Raw genomic sequence first — 21329 nt, 5'->3', positions numbered from 1 at the left:
ACCCGTGCCCCGCCCATCGACGCGCTCGGCGCTCGGCCTCTTCGCCCTCGCTCGGCGCTCAGCTGTCGCGCCTGGGCAAGATGGCGGCGTCCGTGGCGGCGGGGCCGTGAGGGGCGGGCGATGCTGGCGCTACGGACGGTGCTGGGCCGCTGCCTGGCGGGGCCGGCCCGCGGCGGGGCCGCCGTCCTGGGGAGCGGCGGTGGCGGGGCCGGTGAGGCGCGGGGGGAGCTCGGGCCGTACTAGAGGGAGGGTGGAAGGGGAAGCGGGGCCCGGCGAAGGAAGAGGCGGCCGGACGGGGGGCCGGAGCCGAGGACGGACGGGGGAGAAGGGGCGGTCTCGGGGTCGGGGGTGGCTGGGGGCAAGGCGGAAGGAGTCTGAGGCGGCCCTGAGAGGGGACAGGGGGCTGGGTGATCGTGGGGTGCTGCTGGGGAGGCCGGGCGCGGGCACGACCCCGGGGCGTCCCTCAAGGCCCCACAGAAGGGTGGGGGTGGCGGGGCTGGGCCCCCGGGCCGGGGCAGCCTGGAGCACGGGCCAGGGCCGCCAGCCCCGAGTGTGCCCGCTGCCCCTGCCCTGCGCACGGTGGGCACCCGCTGGAGCAGCTCAGAGGCCGGGGCTCTCGGGCAAAGCTGCTGCAAGCGGGGCCAAGGTGCGGGCTGGAGTCCTGGTGTGGCTTCTGCACGTGCTGTTACTGCACGGTGAGCATGGGACGGCGTGCGGAGCCCTGCGCTCACTGCGTGTGCCGACAGCCCGTGCACAGCTCTGGTGCCTGGCAGGTCCAGAGCGCAGCTCACATGCTTCTCGGCCGGTTCCATTTGCATGCAGGTACGTGGACTGGCAAAGTCTGTACTTGAAAACATGTTTGAGGCACAGGTGAATAATCTGAAGCAGCTATTGATTCCAGTAGCAGGGGTCTTGAAAGAGCAGTTGGAAGAGTTTGTTCTTGAAAGGTCAAAGAACAGCTCGATTCAGGCTGCTGAGGAATATTCTCATCTGTACCAAGCTGTGTCAGTTGAAGGTTGTCTCTAAGTCTCGCTGCCCCTGTGCTCTGCTGCTGGGGTAGTCCGGAGCAGCCTAACTCACACATGAAACTACTTGAATGAGGTCATCAGTTTAAACCCTCTAAATGAACACAGTACAGCTGGGGAGCCCTCGCACTCTCTGCTCGGTGTCTGTAATCTCTTCCTGCTGCTCTATTCTTCCCATCATTTGGGTCCAGATCACCCTGAAGCAGCACAGCTTCGCCCATTTGTTTTAGTACCCATGTGAGAACTGACCGCACTGAACTGTTCCACGTTCCTTTGGGACAAAAGACCTGACTGGCCACTGATCACCTTGGAGTCTAAGTACTCTGACCAGTTTTCTAGTACAGACTGAGCAGAATTTGATGTGTACGTAGCTAAAAAAGTGCATACAAGTCTGATAAATCTTTTGCTTTTTTCCATCAAGCTTGCATTCCCTTTGTCCAGACAGCCAGATGTTATGCCAGACCTGTGAGAAGAAAGAGGAAAGGTATGTCAGGATTAACGGGACCGCATGGCAAAATGTTTTACTGTTGACGTTACCAGAGTTGTACCCTAATGCCACAAGAAGAGAGGGTATTTGGAGAAATTAGTGGGTTTCACTTTTAAGATACAGAGCTCATCATGAGAAGAGAGAGGAAATACAATCCCTGTTGTGGGGTTCTGCAATCCTTGATGGGTAATCACAAGGGTGAGGGAGCCAGACTCTTCGTGGTAGTGCCAAATGATGTAATGAGGGGCAGTGGTCCCACGTAGCAGCTCAGAGATGTTCCAGCTGGACACAAAAGGAAAAAGGGTTCACTGGGAAGGCAGTGCAATGTGGGAACGCGCTTCACGGAGGGGCTGTGGAATATCCATCCCCGGAGGTTTTCAAGGGTTTGCTAGACAAAGAAGTAGTGACAGTGACAGTCCCACTTTAAAGGGGAGATTGGACTAGAAACTTCATAAGGTCCCTTTGTCAACCTTTTTGTGGTTCTGTGCTTCTAGAAATAATTCCTTGTAAGCTCAAAAGTTACTCAGAAAATTCAGCAGCTCATGAATGTGTGGGAATTACTAATTAACATTAGCAAGAGATCACTGATCTTGGTGGACGATACGCCATGTCGTAATTCCAGAGTGCTGAAGGCAAGAGACAGGACCTAATTTTACTCACTCAATTCTTGTCATCTCAGTGTGATCTCTTAAGTTCTTCCTTCCTGTTTGAAGCACATGGTCTATTTTCTTTGCAACTTGTTTCCTCTGATCTAGTTTGTAAGCACGTTCAGAGCTCTGACTTTGTACTGCTCTTCCTCAAGTGTTAATCTTCTCTTTGCAGACATCCCCAGCCATTTGGATGATCTTCCTCCCACAATGTTGAAGAAAGATTATGCCAATGTCCCAATAATAAATAGGTATGATACAGGGAAAGGGAATGACTGTTCCCTTCAGAGATTTGTATCTTACACACTGACCTGGTTTCAGCTGGGATAGAGTTAATGTTCTTGTTTTGTATATTCTATTATCATCATCATCATTATTATTATTTTACTTTTCTGTTATATTGAACTGTCTTTATCTCAACCCATGAGTTTTACCCTTTTTTCCCCAATTCCCTCCCCCATCCCACTGTGGGGAGAGTGAGCGATTCGCTGTGTGGGTGTTTTAGCTGCCGGCCGGGTTAAACTGTGACACACACACAACCACACTATGTGGAAGCTGTCACCTGCTCAGTAATTAATTAATGTTCTGTGGCCACTGGTATGCAATTTAGCACAAAAATTGCAGAGTCGTTTTGAAAGTCAAATTTGCAAAAGCAGTCACTGATTAAGGTTATGTAAGATTTTTTTTTTTAACTTAATGTAGGATTAAGTGCTGGTTGCCCACATCTTCTGTAGACTTTGTGGTCCATAGAAAAAAGAAATACTCTTGAAATGCTAGAAATAATCTTCTTGGAAATTATGTCTGTCCTGAACTCAGGTGCTAGAGAGTGTGTAGTTAACAACTCCAAATGAATGGCTGCTTCTGAAATTTGGACCTAGAGTTCGGCAGTTTTATGCTTTGATTCTGGAACTGCTCTTGTGTGGTGCATGGAGAGCCTCCAGTGGTGTAACTGAGACTTTCACAGATCTTTGAAGGAGCCAGTCTTAAAATTTATTATTTTGTCCTTGCGCAATTATGTGGGGGTTAATCCTCAGCACCCAGTTTGCACGTACTGTTTTTGGAAGTGATAAGACTTCATCATCATTTGAAATCACAGTACTTCCCATGGCACTACTTGATGCTTCTGTAATCTCAGCCATGATTTTTCTTAGGAATGCAAGAGACAGTTTATGGCTGACAAGTATGGGAGGGGGGGAGAGTTGCTGTAAATTTGTAGAATAAATTGAGGTTGAGAAAAGTTAATATGTTCTGAAAACCCAACTTGATTTCTGTTGTTAAATATGCTTGGTTTCTGGTTTCTAAACTAATCTGCAATCTCCTTGCAGCGTTGATGATGTAGTGAAAAGACTATTGTCACTGGAAATGGCAAGCCAGGTTAGTTTCATTCTACTTGCATAAAAAAAACCTTGAAGGTTTAGTGAGCACATTTGTGTAAGACTTGTCTATATTGTGAAATGCCCTTTGCTTTATTTTTAAGTGTTGCTCAGTGTCTGCAAATCTGGGGCTATTAAATACATGAGAGTGAGAAGTCTTGTATGCTCTTAAAATTTATCACACAGTCTTCTTTATAATAATAATTGCATAGTAAAATAAGAGAAGAAAATATTAGGCAATCACGGGGGAGATGAGCTGCGTTACGTTACTGCTGATGGCTGGCCTCTGTTCCAGAAAATAGGACACTGTACAGCAGATGTTCTTCAAATTACTTTTACTTTTTGTATGCCCAGAAAACCAAGCAAATTGTTACATAGCACAAAGATCTTACCATTTCTTGCTGCTTACCACTTCAGTTCAAAAAGATGTGAAAAGTAAAGGCTGCTGCCATGTGAGATCAGCTTCAGTTCTCTCTCCCATTCCTGAGAGCAGCGGGGCCTCTTCGACACCCTTCCTCTGTGATCTTGGGAAGAAGGGTGTGCCTGGACTCAGTTTGAACAATGATGAGTCTGTGTTCTGCTGAGATCTTTTTGTGCTGCTTCCCCGCTGTACTCCGAGCACTGTCCTGCAAGCAGTAGGTCCTTTTTTGCAGCACTCTTTACACCTTTTGTGATGGACATTGAGTAAAGCTATTAATTACAAAGCCTTTATCTGGTGGGCATTTGGGAAGACAGCCGGGGTGTCTCAGACCTTTAGCATTATTGAGAAAGTAACAAGCTCTTTTCTGTTATCCACAGAAGGAGAAGATGAAAATAAAGACACAGCAGCTGGTGGAGAAGGTCAGGAGGTCTCCCAACGACAACGGCTCCTTTGAGGTGCAAGGTAAGTTAAAAAAGTAGAAAGATATTGTTGGCAGATGATACATCTCTGCTTTTATTCAGCCATTCCCACCCCAGCACTTAAAGTTTCCTGTGCTGGGTAGGAGAATCTCCTTCAGGAGAGCACCTGGGAGGCGAGTAGCTGCAGTATGCCCGGGAGGACGTGTTCAGGGTTTGGGAGCGCTGCAGAGGCAGCGCGCGGAGTGACTGGCAGGTGTCTGTGAGGATGATTTCCAAATTCCTACTGCATATCCACCCTCCAAAGGCAGCACGTGCATTATTATGCCTGAAGTGCTTACATGACTTGAAGTGTTGCGCTGCATTCATTACCAAAATGAACTAGTCAATTTAGCCATGGAGCCCACGTTTCCCTCTGCATCGGAGAGCTCTGGCTGAAGCGTGATGTCAGGACAGCGCAGGGATGAAGACCACGCTGCCATTGACCAAGATGCACTCCTTGATCGTTAATAAAGGCGTTCAATTTCTCAGGATGCCACCAGCGTCTTTCTCCAAAGCCTGAAATCACAAAGAGCTGGTTGCTGCTTTTAGAAAGAACGCGTAGTTTGTGTCTGTTCCTCCAAAGCTTAAACCAGGGGAAGTGGAATGAATGTAAAGTCACCAGTGAGCGCAAGAGGCATTTTAGAGATAAATTAATACGATCTGTTGTTAAAATTTTAACCTCTAATTAAGCAGCTTCATACTAGTAATAGTTCTGACTGGTTTATGGAGGTTATATTTTGTGGTTTGTTTTGCCTTTATTCAGAGGGCTGCGGGGTAATATTTGCTGTGGTGCAGTGGGTACCCCTAAGAGCAGCAGTCCTCAGCTGGCAGTTCGAAGGGAATGCAAATGGTGCTGTCTCACCCTGGGAAGCTGCTGCTTTCACACGGCTTCTTATGTCTGTTCTTTATAGTTGCTATGTTGACTGCCAAGATACGCACTTACGAGGAACATCTTCAGAGGCATCCCAAGGTAACTATCAGTAATCTGAGCCCACACGTCTGAGACAGCAGCTGTTCAGGTTGTTTTCTCAGTTTAGAACAAAAGGATTTTAATTCTGGGGATTATGGCTTTCCCAAGAAGGTTTATAAAATAGTTATAACTGTTCCCTGGTGCCAGTCTGGGAAACTGCTGGTTCAGTCACAGCTATGTTCTCACCAACTGAAATGTGGAGTGGTTTTTTGTTGAGGGATTTTTTTTTTTTTTTTTTGCTAGATTGGTGGAAATGGCTGAGCAGTTATCTTTGAATGGAGATTAGCTAAATTGATCCTTGCTGCAGATGTGCCTTCACTGCTTAGTTTCCAATGTAATTAATGTTATCACTTCAGCAGCTGTATTCTCTCTTTGTTCTGCCTATAAAAATGTTTAGTGGAGAGGACTGTGTTAATGTCATAATGACCGCTTCCCTACCTAAAGCTACCTGGGTTCAGAGCCCAAATTTGAAACATCACAACTATGAGTTTATGAACAAGATAGATTACAGATGCTTTATGCGGTGTAAAAGGTGGGAAATGGATTCATCAACTGCATTTGAAAAAAAGTGCATAATTATTTGTTAATCAAAAGCTTGAAGAGTAAACCAGAATACAATTCAGTTTCTGTAAGAATCCAGAAGTTGTACCAAATGTTTCAGTTTTTTTCAACTTTTTGCAGTTACTTGGATGAAGCCTGCTTTTTACACAAATTGTATAGGATAGGGAAATTTCTCCCGTGGGGGATTGCCCTGAATGCCATGGCTCAAGCTACGCATATTCTCTTCCAAAGAACAACCCAAACGGTCAGATAGAGCCCAGTCATGGTTTATTTTCACATTTAATTTCTGGAAAAATAAAGGTAAATGCGTCTGTGTTATTTCAGGAAGAATACATTTCAGGGAAGCAGAGATTTTAGCCAGTAGACCTTCCCTCCAGTCTTTGCCTCCACTGCCTGAAACTGCGTATGAGTTGAAAACAGTCTTCAGGGTTGGGGGAGGAAGGTGCAGGCACGGAATGAAGAAAGCAATTTCAGTGAAAAGCAAATTAAGTTTTCTCGGATCTCCTTGTAGTGACCTAATGTGCTTGCAGTATCTGCCAAGAAAAATTGTTCTAAGATACTGTCCTTAACCTTATTGTTTCCTTTCAGCCAGAATCTGGTCTATTCTAAGTAATTTATTGGAATGGAAGTATAATCTGTCTGCAATCTAGTGAACGTTAAGTCCTTTGCAGGATAAAAATAACCGTCGTCGCATGCTGATGGCTATAGATCGCCGGAAGAAACTCCTTTCATATCTTCGCCGTGTCCGCTATGACACCTTTGAAAATACCTGCAAGCAGCTGAATATCCAGTACACCCTACCCCCTCCCTACTGCAGGAGGATCACCAAGCGCTGGGTTGTGAAGAAGGCTTTCTGCCGCAAGGTATGGGGCAATCTGGAGAGAGCGCCATGTAGCTGGAGTAGGACAAAATCCCTTTATAGAAGGGCACAATTAAGATAGTTAGAAAAGGCTGATAGGTAAGTCCTTTTAATCCATGCTTTGAGTTTGAGGAGACAATGATAATGTCTGTAGAGAAATGCATAAGCTCGGCAAAGAGCTCCAGGGAACAGTTATGTAGTGGGCAGTGACGCACGTGCTGTGCTTCAGAACGTCAGGTTGTGCCACTAGTTTGCTCAGAAATGTACGATTCAAACCAGCTTTCCTTCAAAGCCTGGCGTGGGAACTAATATGAGACACAATTAAGTTTGATGGCAGCTTTGGAACAGAAATGTGGGTCCGCCCACTGCCTGCTCTCGTTTGCTCTCCATACATTGGTGTAACTGCTGTGCGCGATATATCGCGGTAGAACTGAGCAGAGTCAAAAAGCTGGACGTGCCTTCAGTCTGTAAATACCAAATTTCAATCCAGTGAAATGATGACCAAAAGACTAGGTAGCTGTGACGGAATACCTCCAAACGGCACCTGAAACAGGGCTGGCTGGAGGTCCGGAGGAAGCGCAGGGGAAGGAGTTGCCTTGCCGCACGGCATGTCTCCTGGCCTCCGCTGCAGGAGCCGGGGTCCGTGCTGTGTGCAGCAGCAAACGGCGGCAGAGCAGCTCCGCTCAGCAGCGGGCGGCTTTGTCTCTCCCTTTCTCTCACCTCCTTGTGCTCCTGCAGGTGTTTGAGGAGGTGCGGAAGCTGAAAGCACCAGAGAGACTGAAGCAGAGAAGAGAGTGGCAAGCAAGAGCGAGAGCTGCAAAGGAGAAGGAGGCGCAGCGCGAGGGGACGGCTGTGTAGCGACGCGTCAAGGCTGACACAGCCAGTCTCTAACAATAAATAACTACCTGAAGACCCAAAGCCTCTTTGCTTCTGTGCGCGCGTGGTCTGCACCACAGTGAGCACCTGGAAAAGCGCAGTGAGTGGTTTAAGTGATTTAGAAGTTTAATTTAAAGCTGATGTGCTGGACTGTGCGGTGAGCAGTTCGATACTCAGCAGCGTTCGGCAGGGGTCTGGGCTGTGGGATGACAAATGAGGAGAGAGAACGAGGTGAAACGCAGCTCGTTTGGAACCGGAGCAGCCCTGACAGTAGCTCCAAGAGTCATTCCTTCTCGCAGGAAAATGCAGGTTGATTCTGAGCTCTGCAGCTGTAGAAATCGTGTTAATAGTCAAGTCTGTAATTTCCCAGCAGACTTACACGTTTGTGCTCATTCTCGGGCAGTCGTCCCTCTCTCTAACTCGGCGATTTTGTGTGACACCAGACCGCTGGCGATGGTGACCAAAAGAGAATCACCAACGTGATCTGCGGTGGCGCCTGTTGGCCGCTTTCTACGGCTTTCAACAAACCTCCCCCGAGCTGCTGTGAGCTGTGGCACGCGCCGTTACCCAGCGAGGCTGCAGGCAGCACCCGGCTCCTTTTTATTGTATCACAATTATTTTCATCATTTCCTAATAAATTCTTTACTCTTTCTCGCACCCCCAGAACGTAGGAAACCGGTAGTGTAAAACTTCCCCTGGAGCTGCCGAGGGCCGGGCCGAGCTCACGCCGCTGCGCTCGCCCTTGCACACGCACCGGGATGCACGCGCACTGGGAGGTGCACGCCTGCGCGCACGCGCGGTGGCGTGTGCACGCGCCAGGGCGGGGCTTGCACGCGAGCCCCGTGCCGCGGCCGGCCAAGACGGCGCCTCCCGATTGGCCCCTCGGCTGCCCGGCAACGGCGGGGTCGGCGGTCGCCATGTCGGCGCGGACGCTGCCGCTGCTGTTCCTCAACCTGGGCGGGGAGATGCTGTACATCCTGGACCAGCGCCTCCGCGCCCAGAGCATCCCCGGGGAGAAGGCCCGCAAAGGTGAGCGGCGGGCGGCCGGGGCCCCTCTCGGAGCCGGTCTGCGACGGGGGTTGCACCCCCCTCTACCGCCGTCCCCCCGGGGGTCGCTCCGGTCGTCGGGGTTCCCGCGGCCTGTCCGTGCCGTGCGGAGCCTCTCTCCGCGGCCGGGGCACCCCGCCGGGCTCTGAGTGCGGGGCCGTATCCCCGGGAGCCCGCTCCCGCGGCGTGGGGGCCGCCCCGGCGTTCTGGGCCGGTGCCGAGCGGGGCGCCGGGAAGTGGGGGGGGGGGGGGGGGGGGCGATGTCGGGGTGGCCCTGAGGGACGGGGGTGCCGGTGCCCGGGCAGGGCTCTCCTCCCTCCCCCGGCAAAGAGCCGGGCCGCTCCCTGACACACCGCGACGGCCCGCTGGCCTCTGGTGCGGGTTCTCTGGCGGTAACACAGCGGTGCGTGAACAGCCTTGCGGTGCTGGCACGGAACGGCGCTTGGAAAGCGACGGCATCGCGGGGTCTGTCGTCGAGAGGAGTCTGGGGCCGGTGGTGTCCTCAGCAGGGTTTAACGGCGACGATTCATCGCGTGTGTTTTTCCTGTCTGAGATTTGAAGTAAAGCCTGTTGAGTTAATCGGCTCGCACGAAGTTTCTGTGGTAATAACTGCCTGAAGGTATTACTGAAGCTAATTTGCGAAATGCAGACAGCGAAGGTAGAAATTGAAATACGTTTCAGTGTTTCTGTACTTGCTTCAGAGGTTAGAGCTTCAGAAATATACTTTTGGAATCAAAATAGCTCAGGATTTGAGTGTTTCAATCCAGGTCCTGAGCTGTTCTGATTGCTTTGCAATCCAAAGTAGTTTCCAGGAATAATTTTGTAAAGCCTATGCAGAAGAAGCATATGCAATTAAGAAAAACTTCAAATAAGATAAATATGGCTCCTAAAACCCTTGTCCAGCTTTTATAAAAATCTATCAAGTCTAGCATTTGGTCAAAATTATTGTAAAAGTGGGGCCCTGTGCGTTCATGTGCGTGCAGAAAAAGTCCAGCTTACAGCTGAGTGCCTCTTTGTTTGCCACTTATAATTGAAAATGGCTTTGCTTTTAAAACTTCTTGCAGCTTTCTGTCATGGGATGGGGAAGGAAGCTTTAGTATTTTGTAATGAAAAATCAACTCAATATTAACTCAGTATTGAAGAGGTTGTTACATTTTTCCCTTCTGCTTATCCAATATGAAGAAGTGCTAAACAATAGCAAAGGTTTCACTACAGCAGTGCGATTTTTAATTATTCACGTGGGTCTTCAGAGAATGAACTGACAGAAAGTCACTTGTGTTCATAGAGGGCTAAGTTTAGAGCTTAAACTAAATTAGCCATACTTGGTGGAACGTCTCACCAGGAGAGTTAGATCTCAAATATTCTTTGCTTGTAAGTGCAAAAAACAGCTGAAAATTTTCCAAGCTAAATGCAAAACATGCTAAGATTCAATCAAAGGTAAAATGTTATCTCCATTGAAGCAACAAGATTTTTTCCAAGGGCAGGGCAAGGTTTCATCTTTTGTGTGCTCATTGAAAGATGTCAAGTACCAGAAGAGTTCCTTCTTGTTAAGTGCTGAATGCTGATGAGAAAAACCAAAGTCCATTAGTTAGATTTTTTCTTTTTTTTTTTTTTTTAGTTTGTTTCTTTTATTCTCCTTGAAACTATTGTTCTTACTTCTTGAACTGATGTTTTTGTTTTATATGCTTCGTGTAGATGAATGGACAGATGTGGACAGGAAACGAGGTACTGTAATCTTCTAGCTGCATGCAGTAGACGACACCACTACATGCACACATGAGGCTTATCGTACGTGAACACACTGTATGCTGTTCCTGCAGCCTTCTAGTCGTAGTCTCAAAGATGAATAATATTCACCTGTTCATTAAAATGCACTTAACTATAGAGCTTAGAAAAAATAGACAATATCTCAAAATCATATGGCTTCAAAAATAAGTTGCTAATTTAACCAAGACTATAAATAGATCAAAACTTTTTTTTGTCATAGCAGTCTTTCTAGCCAAAATGATATTTGTATTTTTCTGGCATTGTATTAATACAAGCAAATAATTGCGTGAGCACCATGAAGGTTGTTTTTCTGCTTAAATGCAGGAATATTATGTATACTGCATTTTTCTAAAATTTTTTCTAATCCATTGCTTAGGGTTTTGACAGGTGAACTCCAGGAAAGATTTAAGGCATTTCCATCCTAGCTGCTTATCCATCTCTGCTGGCGGTCACCACCCTTGCAGCAGAGCAATCACAGAGGAGCAGGTGCCCACACTTCAGCCCAGCTCATCTTGACTGACGTTATCCCTGAAGGCGGGTTTGAGCTGAGCCATCAGGTTGGCAGTGAAGCAGCTGAGGTGTGAGTGTGCGTTTCCTTCTGGACTCTGCCTTGAAATGGGAGCCTCCAGCAAAGGGGTGTGGTAAGGAGCTGGAGGAGGAAATAAATCTCTTAAACTTTCTCAGGTTTTTTGCTAGGCGAACATGAGTAGCACTTCCAGTGTCTTTTTGAGCAGCCCTCTTTTAAGAGAGATCAGGGTTACGATTCATATTTTTCAAAATAAGCATCATTTGTAGGTTTTGAATATTTACTGAAGGTAAATACTGATACCCTGGAGTTTGCCCTGGCTTTATTTTTTGCTACCATTACATGCTGTTTCCAAGAACATGTTTTTGCAGCTTTTAATATCTCTTAGAAGTCTAAAAGATTCTGTATTCCTCTTTTGTCACATCCAAAATGATGACGAGTTGTAGGAAGGCCCGCTTTATCATATGTAGATGGTGGCAGCACAGATGCAGATCCCATGGTGACCAATTGGCTTCTCTTGTGAGAGAAAACAGTTTGCCTATGCATGCCGCTCAGGGCGATCTCTGAAGAGTTACATAGAGTAAGCAGCCGAGTCTGTTCCTGATGAAGCCATGACAAGGCGGCTTCGCCTGCCTTTGACCTTGTTACAGACTACAAACCTATTGCAAGTAGAATGGGTGACTGTTTTGAACTTGTAACATTCCCTATGCTGCCTTGAATGTCCTCTGAGAAGCATGAGCACAGTCCAGGCGTAAAGACTCCAGTCTCATGTCATGCATCTGAGCCATGTTGCGCGACAGCGTGCCAGACGTTGGAATGTGTCTGTCGCCAGTGACATGGCACATGTAGGCAAAAACCACCATAAGTCCTCAGCTTCTCTTCTGTCCATTGCATTGTCTATACTTGGTTTCCCTCTCCCCATCCCAGTTGATGAAACCCCTCTGCTAAATTGCTTTTATGCTATGTTGCTTGGCGTGCCATTTTCCCTGAGCTAACGCTCCTTTCTTTGTTATTTTCCGTTGTTAGAATGGTGTAAATACCTCCCTAGGGACTACATGTGCTCTGAGATCTCTTTGCTGTGTCATTATCAAACATACCATGTGAGATTTGCCCTTTACCATGATTTTTTAATGTCTTTCTCAGTTCTTTTTATAGCCAATACAAGAGGTTTTAATTTCAGAAGATAATTTATATAAGGCTGGGTGCGTGGTTAACGCAGATCGTCCGATTCCATTGTGACTATCTACCAGCCACAGTCAGTGTACTGGGACGTTGTCTCCTGACAGTTGTGGTTATTAGCGACTCTCCAAAGACAGAGGAGAAGCCTTTGTGCGGACAACATACACAAACAACTTAAAAATATTTTTCTTGATAGCAGTATCAGGCAAAAGTTCTTATTTTTGATGTAATTGATTAATTGCAAAATGAAATCTATACTACTATATTCTAATACTAATACACTTGCTTTTCTCCACTGAAAAAGGTGAGGATTTTTGCCTCAGCCTGCAAGTAGGGATTTTTTTTTTGGACAGCTTATTTGAAAAGAAGGGAGGAGGAGGAGGGATTTTTTCCCATTTGTAATTAGGTATATTTGTAATCCATGCTGCTCAGCAGCTGAGCTGAGATCCGTCTGTATTGTTTGCATACTTAAACAGGAGCTAGTGAGCCCCGTTAGGTACGGTGCCATGGATGCTGAAACGTGTGGGTCACCAGGGATGTACACCAGTGTAGGGGAAAACCTGTAAACATCAGGTTTAAGCAGGGAGAGAGAATCTCATCAGAAGGCACCTGCCCTCAGGAAAACAGCTCTCCGTGTCCAGGTGCCTACAGCGTGCCCAGCAATGTTCCCCAGAGAGTTAATCATCTAAGAAAAAGTGAAGTGACTGGGACATTAACTTTCTTTTAGCTGTTTGTGTAGCTTCAGTGTGACAGTTGTGAAAAGCCAGGTGTCTAACCCACCAATGAACAATTATAGCAGCATTTCAAATAGCTAATCACTACCACTATGTGGATGTTCACTTTTTCTTTTCTTTTCTTTTTCTTTTTATTACTTCCTCTGAGATTTTTCGAATCCATAAGAATCAGCTGGCATTATGAGCTTCAGTAACAGTCATCTGCTTGGGAAAATTCATGCCTGTACAGCAAGCTGTGTGAATTGAAATTTTTATTTAACATTTTTTGATAGAGAAATAAATGCTTGTTTATGATAACTCTGTACAATGTATCAGGTATATAATAAAAGTGTCAGATCCAGCTCAAAAGCTAAGATGCTGCATCTGTTAGAAAACATTTTGCAGTGATTCAATCTTCTTTGCATTAAAAGCTCAATAACCAGAGCACAGCACTTGTACTCAGCACTCCTGATCTCCACCTAGTCTTGAGTAAGTCGCATAACAATTCCATGTCTAAATTTACACATAAAAGAAATGAAGCACATCTAAGGAAGTTTAGAGTTCTGTGCTTTTGAACTGCCATAGTATCTGCAGATGTTGCAGTGTAAGAGCCCTGAACAGCCTGACACAGTGTTGTAAATGCTTCCTTAAATACTTGTCAGTGTTAATCTGTTTGAAACAAATACTTCAAGGAGCCTTGAATCATTCAGGAGCTTCTATTTAGAAGGAAAAATAGACTAATAGTGTCAAAGGCTAAAGAGAGAACAGGCAGAGTCAGCTAGCTATAGTTTGCAAAAATCTAGAGTGATGCAAACCAGTCTTCCTAGGGAGCAGAACTGTAGCTTTTATAGATAATACGTGTCAGAGTGCCCTATAAACAAAACTATTTAAAAACTGAAAAGTGTTAGCCATAGCTATAAAAACAAGGCAACAAAACCAGTCTTATTCCCACTGGAAAATGGGGTTTGTTGTCTACAGCTCAAGTAGCATTTCTGCCCCTGGGGAGAGTCAGCAGGAATCGTGCTCTCGCTTAGACCAAGGTGGGATTGAGACAAATGTTGACATAAGAAGCAGTGTTCCTCCTCCTTTTTTCTTTTGTGGCGATGTACCTAGTTTTCACAGGTAAGCATTCATGTCAGTCCTCACAGCTGTCAGTGTCCAAGTTCTTGTCGGATGAGCGTGCTGTTTCTGAAGCAAAAAACAGAGACTCTTTGTCTTTGCAGTTATGAATGACATCATCACAACCATGTTCAATAAAAAATTTATGGAAGAGCTGTTTAAACCACAGGAACTCTATTCCAAGAAAGCTCTGCGAACAGTGTACGACCGGCTCGCTCATGCTTCGATCATGAGGCTGAACCAGGCAAGCATGGACAAGGTAAAAGACCACCTGCCCAGCCCTGACTGTGCTGCGCTTCCATGCCACCGCTCACCAGTTTCTGAGTGCGATAATTAGTAGGTGGCTTTACATCACTGTAATTTTGAAGCATTCCGTAAGAACCCTCTTTCCATTTGCTTTCTTTGTAAAAATTGTTCTCAGCCAAGGAAGCTTTGGGGAAATCCGTGGTGGTATCAGATACTTCAGAACTAAGTATTTCTGCTTTAATAGCTAACTGTTTGGTTTTAAGAAGTTCAGTAAGCTTTATCAGATTTTTTTATTTATATTAAAAATATATACATATGTGGGTGTGTATAAATACATGTATTTCTATATTGACGCTCCCTGTTTTGCAGTTGCAGGGGTTAGAATTTTGCCTGCAAACAGTATACCCAGCAGATGACTTTGGAAAAAAATTGTAGGAACCGGATTACCTGTGAGAGCTCTGCCCGGGTGTCAGTGGTCTTGAAACTGGCAGTAGTTTTAAAGGCAGTTGAAAAGACCAGCAGGAGGGCTGACAATGTGATTGCAGATGTCTTATTTTCTTAGGAAACAAAGCTAAAATGGTTCTTCTTACTATAGGCAGGCACTAGCCTAAGTGTCTAAATCCCTTTCTACATCAATGTGAAGTTGCCTAAGCGATGTCGCTCGCTCTGTTGTGACAGAACCAAAATTTCCCCATGTTGCTTTGCAGCTGTACGACCTTATGACTATGGCTTTCAAATACCAAGTGCTGCTGTGCCCTCGGCCCAAAGACATTCTGCTAGTCACATTCAATCACCTGGACGCGATCAAGGATTTCGTACGTGATTCTCCTGGCATTCTGAACCAGGTGGACGAAACTTTCCGACAGCTGATTGAAGTAAGAATCCTTAGAAAAATGGTGGGACACATTGTTGTTTGAGTTTTGGTTTTGTGGGGTTTTTTTAGTCTTTCAAAGCTAATCCTAGAGACCAAATACTACCTCAGTAAGTGCCATATCAAGTGTGGAGGTTGACCTGTTCTCAACCTCAGACAACCATCCAAATAACCTTCCCCTCTTTTTAACCAGAGGGAAACAAATTGGCCTCCTGGTTAGCAACTTTTGCTCATCTAACTGCTGTAATTCTTTGGACAAAGAATGTGAGTGTCCCAGTGAAAGGGAACTGGGTTCATAAAATGTTAAAAGTTCCAGGAAGTCAGGAAGTGTTTCCAAAGGGCTTCTGGAGAGGGAGATGTCTACAAGTCGAGTGTTATTTTTCTGCTGGCCCAGTTTAAATCAATACGTTGCTTATTCAGCCTGATCAAAGTCTCCACTGACTTTAGCAGAAATTAAATCAGACCTTTAGTCACAGATAATAATTGCTGATAACGACCAGCAGCCCCCCCCCTTATATAATTTCTGCTTCCCCTGCCACACACGTACCATTTTTGGCTAGCAGTATTCCGATATGCCTGTTTCCACCTTTACCTGGTGGGACACAGTACACTCGCAAAGCCTTACATGATGGTTTTTTTCTTTTCCAGACGTACAGCTGTCTCTCTGCGGGTGAATTTCAGCTCATCAGGCAAACACTTCTCATTTTTTTTCAGGACATGCACATAAGGGTAAGAGCCCAATACAACTAGTCAGTAGAACAGAAGGGAGTTTGTGGCTAGAATACGAAGGTGTCTTGTCATAACTGCACTGTAAGTTTAGGGTTGTCACTTATGTTTTTCAGTCATCTTGACGTGCTTGCAATGTCAATCTTCAGAATTTTACAAATTGATGACATTGACTACAATAATACTCAATTCTAAAATGTTATGAAAGAAGGAATATCTACTAGTATGGATTTGCTAGTTGATAAATATGGTTTTCCTTTTAGTAGAAACTTGATATGAAACTGAGAACCTGGGCTTGAAGTCATGGGATGTGATACTCTCTAAATAAATTGATCATACTCAAGGGCATAAACAGTACACTTTTTTGGTAATGTTCCATCAGTGTGCCCATCCTCTGGACCACAGTTCTACATTACTGACTTTGGCCTGTATCATAGTCTCTATATATACATCAAAATCTTTAGGAAACTAATCCCAGTCTAGGCAGGAAGGCTGCAAGGTCAGGCTTCAAAGAATTCGGATCAGAAGATATGTAATTGATTTTTCTAGAAGGTGGAATATTCTTTTGCAGGTCTCTATCTTTCTGAAGGATAAAGTGCAAAACTCTAATGGTCACTTTGTGCTGCCAATATCAGGGTCTGTTCCTTGGGGTACCGAAGTTCCAGGGCTCATCAGGTGAGTTCTGAACCGCTGCCTATACTGTTTGCGGTGCCTTGCACGTACAGCTGCTCACGAAGGAACAGTCAGTCCCAGAGGTCTGACAGGAATCGAGCTAGAACTGTCAGTCATGTTGCATGGATAGCTGAACCTCCAGTAAGCACTATTTAAAGGGCAGGATTTTGGACTAAGTCACGCAGCAATTAAATACTAAGCTGTTTCTGGCATTCTGTAAATTAGCTATTAGTTGTTTATCCATTTACCAACATACAGAATAGGGTTTTATTCCCATTTCTCTTGTACAGTAAGCAGAGGAAATACTGAAAATCAGTAGTACTACTAAATATATTTCAATAATGACTTGTTTTTAAGGATGTTTAATCGCAATGGAGATGAAGTTAAAAGAACTGAGTTTACCACTGATGGAAATTATGTTACTCCACAAAGGGAAGGATCTTTTGATCTTTATGGAGACAGAGTCCTCAAACTTGGAACAAATATGTAAGTAGTTTTTGTCCTACACAGAAACATGAAGTAAACGTTGATGCTCGTGGATTTGTTCACAAGCACATCTTCAGCCTTGTGTATTTATTTTTGCCTCTTTCACTATTATCAGCTTGATTTCTTTATGAAGTGATGGCCTGAAACAGAACGCGTGTGGATAGATGTGTATAAAGAGCTGTGGTAAAGAGCAAAAGTTTGATTTATGTCTACAGTAGAGCTGAGTAAAGTGTTCTCACCTGGTACTGCATATCCTGTGAAATATAATGTAATTTCAACTGTGTTCAAGAAATCCTTTCTTTCTTCCATGTTTGTCTTATGTAATTTTTCTGTTCACAGAGTAAGAGAAAGCAGTGTTCTTTCTTACAGCTTTGTCACTCATACATTTAATGCCTCAATACTCCACAGAAGTGAGCTGTAACTTCTCATTTCAGTAATTTACAGTCTTCACAAAAATATCCTAAAATCATATTTAGATCCTGTACTGCTCCTTCCAGTTCCTGTATCACATACAAGTAACAGGTTGCTCTTCCTCATTTGTTCTTCTCCCTAGGTACAGTGTTAGTCGGCCAGTAGAGACACACACGTCAGGATCATCCAAAAACTTGGCATCCCATGCAAAGGTCAGTGGTGTTCTGTTCCTGTCACTGGTTAACTGGCTAACTAGTCTGAGTCAGAGTCCTGCAGCCAGTCACACGTGGTGGCAGCGTTTCCTTTGAGCAGTTTCACCACATCCACCAGATTTTACATCCTGCTTCCCTTGGCTCTTAATAGATGGGGACACTGAATGAAACACCCACACTCATCATCTCCACATCATTTACTATACAGTTGCACTATCTTCCCCTTTGTTTCCTTGAGAAAGGAGATGAACAATAACCATCATTTTAGTCTACACTTATGGGATAAATTCGGGGGAACCTGTTCACTTCTGCTCAGAGCCCCGTCTGATCTTCCATGGTCCTCTTTGAGCTAGGGGAAGGGCACGTTTTCCTAAAGAATCTTACACGCAGGCTTATGCAATGGTGTACTTGCTTCCTATTTTAATCTCTTCAGAAAACAGAATGCTGGTTCTACAGATTTCTCAGCTGTTCAATTTAGCTGGAAAATTATCTTGTCCTGGGTCTATAAATTCAAGCAACCATTTTAAATATATAGCTGATAATTACTAGTTATCTGCACAATTTGTACCAGTAACAATGCAGAAATGTATTTATATTGCTCCGAAGAACATTTATGTAATACCAGAAAACAAAAAGTTATTGCAGCCCTCATCTCCCCAGTAACCTGACCAATGAACCCACTGCTGTTTTCTGCAGGAGAATATAACCCCTAACCCTCTTGCTAAAGAAGAACTGAACTTTTTGGCTAGGCTGCTGGGAGGTCTGGAGGTCAAGAAACCTGGTGGCAGCGAGACAGGATTCCGACTGAATTTGTTCACAACTGACGAGGAGGAAGAGTATGCTCAAGTCCTTCTTGGTCTGGGGTTTGTGATGTAGTGCTACCTGCACAGCCCTGGAGACTAAGCCTGGCCCCTAACAGCTTTGGGGACAAAATAGCATGTTTTAGCATGGTGGTGGTCTGCCCCATATGGTCCCTACAGGAAGAAAAGAGGAGCTGTTTCCCTGGCTTGACCTTTTTATTAAGGCTGTCGGCAAGGAGAGCCATTTCCCTTACTGGTGGGTGGCTCCTGTGACGCACAGCATGGCCTCGTGTTCCCTCCAAGTGACACTGGTGGGCAGTAGCAGGTGACGGTCTGTGCGTGGTTCTGTCCCGTGGAAGAGACGTGCCTTCAGCCCTTTTAGCTCTCCTCTCCCCCAAATGCATCTACGTATTTCAGAGATAAGAATATAACCGATGGAGGTGATGAGCATGACAGGCTTGAACAGCGTAGCCCACTTCTGGCAGGGAGCACAAGGGTAATGAGGCTTTTTGTTACGTGATTTCTGCGGAATGCTTTTACCTGCTTTTAATCTCAACTACAGGGATAGTCCCACTGTTCTACGCTTAGCATAAAAAAAAAAAAATCTAAGGCAGGGCAAAGTCTCCAAACTGGGGCCAATACATTAATTTCCCTAGTAGGAAGAGGGATGTTGTCCAAACTTTATGCCTACAGAAGCCTCATGAAATGTGATTTTTGTAATTCACTTGTTTATCTCATGACATTAAGCACTCTTTTCGTGTTTTTAATCAAGACACGCTGCATTGACTAGACCAGAGGAGTTATCTTACAAGGTTATCAACATAGAAGCCACGCAGGTATGTACAGCGCGTTTCAGATCTTTGATTCTCATCGTTCCTGCCTTGCTGAGTTTCACCTAGAGCAGTAACTTTAAAAATACATTTTTTCCTATTTCAGTTAATCTCATAAATAAGTAATAGCAGTATTTCCTGCCAAACCTGTGGATTTGGTGACTGTTTAATAAGAGAACTTGAAACCTGACAAATATTAGAGCAATTTTTAGCTGCATAGGATGGAAAACTGTTACTGCATCATTTGCCTGCTGCGGTTACAGCCTAATGCCTGCAGCCCTTCTTAAAGGGGTTCACAGGCACCAGCTGGCATTGGGCACATCCCAGTACCCCCAGTGCGTCCCAGTACAGGCCCACACTAGCAGGTACTGGGGCATGTCCCAGTACAGGCCCACATTAGCGGGCACTGGGGCGCATCCCAGTATCCCCCAGTACGTCCCAGTACAGGCCCACGTTAGCGGGCGGTGGGGCCCGTCCCAGTACCGCAGCGCAGGCCCAGGCTAGCCGGCAGCCGTCCCGCGGCAGGCGGGCTGAGGCGCGGTGTCTCTCCCGCAGGAGCCGGGGCGGCGGGCGGAGCTCTCCCGCATCCTGGGGGAGCTGGAGGTGGCGGAGCCGCGCCCGGCGAGCTCCGGGAAGGGCGAGGACCTGCTGGCGCTGATGGACGGGCTCTGAGCGATATTAAAGGCCTGCGCACAGCCCGGCTGCGGGCGGGGCCGGGGCCGGGGGGGGGGGGGGGGGGGCGGGCAGCGGGGCGCAGTGCGCAGGCGGGGCCGCCCCTTCCTGCCGCCGGGCGAGCGCGGGCGGGTGGGTGAGTGTGCAAGGGGAGGAGCGGCACCGGCACACGCCCGTGCAAGGGAGGGGAGCGGGCGGGGTGCGTGTGCAAGGGGCGGAGCGGCGCGCGCGGGTGCGAGGGAAGGGCGGCAGCGTGTGAGTGTGCAAGGGGAGGAGGCAGCGGGCGCAGTGGTGTGCAGGGGGCACGTCCAGAGCGCGAGGGGATTGGGGGGGGGGGGGGGGGTGGACAGCGTGTGGGTGAGTGTGCAGAGGCGGGAGGATCGTTTGTGCGCGAGTGACTGGTGGGAGGGAGTGGTGTGCAAGTGAGCGTGCAAGGGGAGGAGGAGGAGGCAGTGAGCACAGCGGTGTGCAGGGGGGCACGTGGAGAATGCGAGGCACTTGGGAGAGGGGCAGCATGCGGGTGAGTGTGTGAGGGGTGGTGTGTGTGCATATGAGCGTGCAAGGTGAGGAGGCTGGGTTTCCCAGTGGTGCGGAGGCAGGCGCCCAGCCGGGGCGCAGCATGGCGTCTCCCTCTTCCCCGCCGCAGCCACGCGATGGAGGTCAGCCACTCGGTCAAGGAGCGCACCATCGCTGAGAACAGCCTGGTCATCCTGCTGCAGGGCCTGCATGGCCACGTCACCACCGTGGACCTCCGCGACGAGAGCACGGCCACGGGGCGCGTCACCAATGTGGACGCCTTCATGAACATGCGGCTGGCCGAGGTGACCTTCACGGACAGGCAGGGCATGGCGTCCCACCTGGATGAGCTCTTTGTGACCGGCAGAAACGTCCGCTACGTCCACATCCCTGACGAGGTGGACATCAGGGCCACCATCGAGCGGCAGCTGCAGGCCATTCACAGGGTCCGCTACTTTGGGGGCCGCGACAAGGGCAGGAAGGAGTTTCCTCGCACCAAGCACAAGTGAGCCCCCGGCGTTGCCTGCAGCCCTGCCCGCAGCCAGGCCAGGATGGACCTGCCCCTATGATGGGACTGCCAGCTGCCTCCGCACCTCGCCCCAGATGTGCTGCCCGGAACTCGGGGCTCTGCTGTGCCCCTGGCTGGTGCCTGTGGGGGGAGCAGGGTTGTTCTTTTGTAATGAATAACCCTGCCTAAAAGGGTCTCTGATCTCTCAGCTCATTTCCTGTTCCGTTGGCAGCTAGTCATGTCCCTCTTCCGATGGCCAAACTAAGCCCTTTTAGCCAAAGCAATGGCCTGGCTTTGTTGCTTGGGCACAGCCTCCCGCAACCGTCCTGCTGCCCACAGCTTTGCTTGCTC

At 47.1% G+C, this 21329-nt stretch overlaps 3 protein-coding genes across 7 annotated transcripts; all 3 read left to right on the top strand.

The window, feature by feature from the left end:
* The first annotated feature begins 42 nt into the window (after positions 1–42).
* MRPS15 (mitochondrial ribosomal protein S15) lies at positions 43–7711 on the top strand. Of its 2 annotated transcripts, none has more exons than XM_054802562.1 (8): positions 43–211; positions 1447–1509; positions 2335–2410; positions 3485–3533; positions 4331–4415; positions 5323–5381; positions 6614–6805; positions 7540–7711. In XM_054802562.1, exons 1-8 carry the CDS (start codon positions 121–123, stop codon positions 7657–7659), a joined length of 735 nt encoding a protein of 244 aa, XP_054658537.1. In that variant the 5' UTR covers positions 43–120; the 3' UTR covers positions 7660–7711. The 2 variants fall into 2 exon arrangements, with proteins under 2 accessions (XP_054658537.1, XP_054658536.1); XM_054802561.1 differs by lacking the exon at positions 43–211 and adding an exon at positions 450–822.
* Positions 7712–8509: 798 nt separating this feature from the next.
* On the top strand, positions 8510–19994 carry OSCP1 (organic solute carrier partner 1). 2 transcript variants are annotated; one of them, XM_054802713.1, is made up of 11 exons: positions 8510–8706; positions 10420–10449; positions 14133–14287; positions 14982–15149; positions 15794–15874; positions 16443–16546; positions 16901–17029; positions 17583–17652; positions 18349–18488; positions 19225–19288; positions 19838–19994. In XM_054802713.1, exons 1-11 carry the CDS (start codon positions 8595–8597, stop codon positions 19952–19954), a joined length of 1170 nt encoding a protein of 389 aa, XP_054658688.1. In that variant the 5' UTR covers positions 8510–8594; the 3' UTR covers positions 19955–19994. The 2 variants fall into 2 exon arrangements, with proteins under 2 accessions (XP_054658688.1, XP_054658689.1); XM_054802714.1 differs by lacking the exon at positions 10420–10449 and having other exon boundaries at positions 8511–8706.
* A 59-nt stretch (positions 19995–20053) lies between these two features.
* On the top strand, positions 20054–21186 carry LSM10 (LSM10, U7 small nuclear RNA associated). 3 transcript variants are annotated; one of them, XM_054802480.1, is made up of 2 exons: positions 20054–20086; positions 20601–21186. In XM_054802480.1, exon 2 carries the CDS (start codon positions 20608–20610, stop codon positions 20977–20979), a length of 372 nt encoding a protein of 123 aa, XP_054658455.1. In that variant the 5' UTR covers positions 20054–20086; positions 20601–20607; the 3' UTR covers positions 20980–21186. The 3 variants fall into 3 exon arrangements, with proteins under 3 accessions (XP_054658455.1, XP_054658454.1, XP_054658456.1); XM_054802479.1 differs by having other exon boundaries at positions 20058–20090; XM_054802481.1 differs by lacking the exon at positions 20054–20086 and adding an exon at positions 20187–20207.
* Positions 21187–21329: the final 143 nt, after the last annotated feature.

This window comes from Grus americana, chromosome 23 (assembly GCF_028858705.1).
Source record: "Grus americana isolate bGruAme1 chromosome 23, bGruAme1.mat, whole genome shotgun sequence".
Classification (NCBI taxonomy): domain Eukaryota; kingdom Metazoa; phylum Chordata; class Aves; order Gruiformes; family Gruidae; genus Grus; species Grus americana.
Note: the sequence above shows the minus strand (reverse complement) of the source record. Positions and strands in the feature narration are given on the sequence as shown.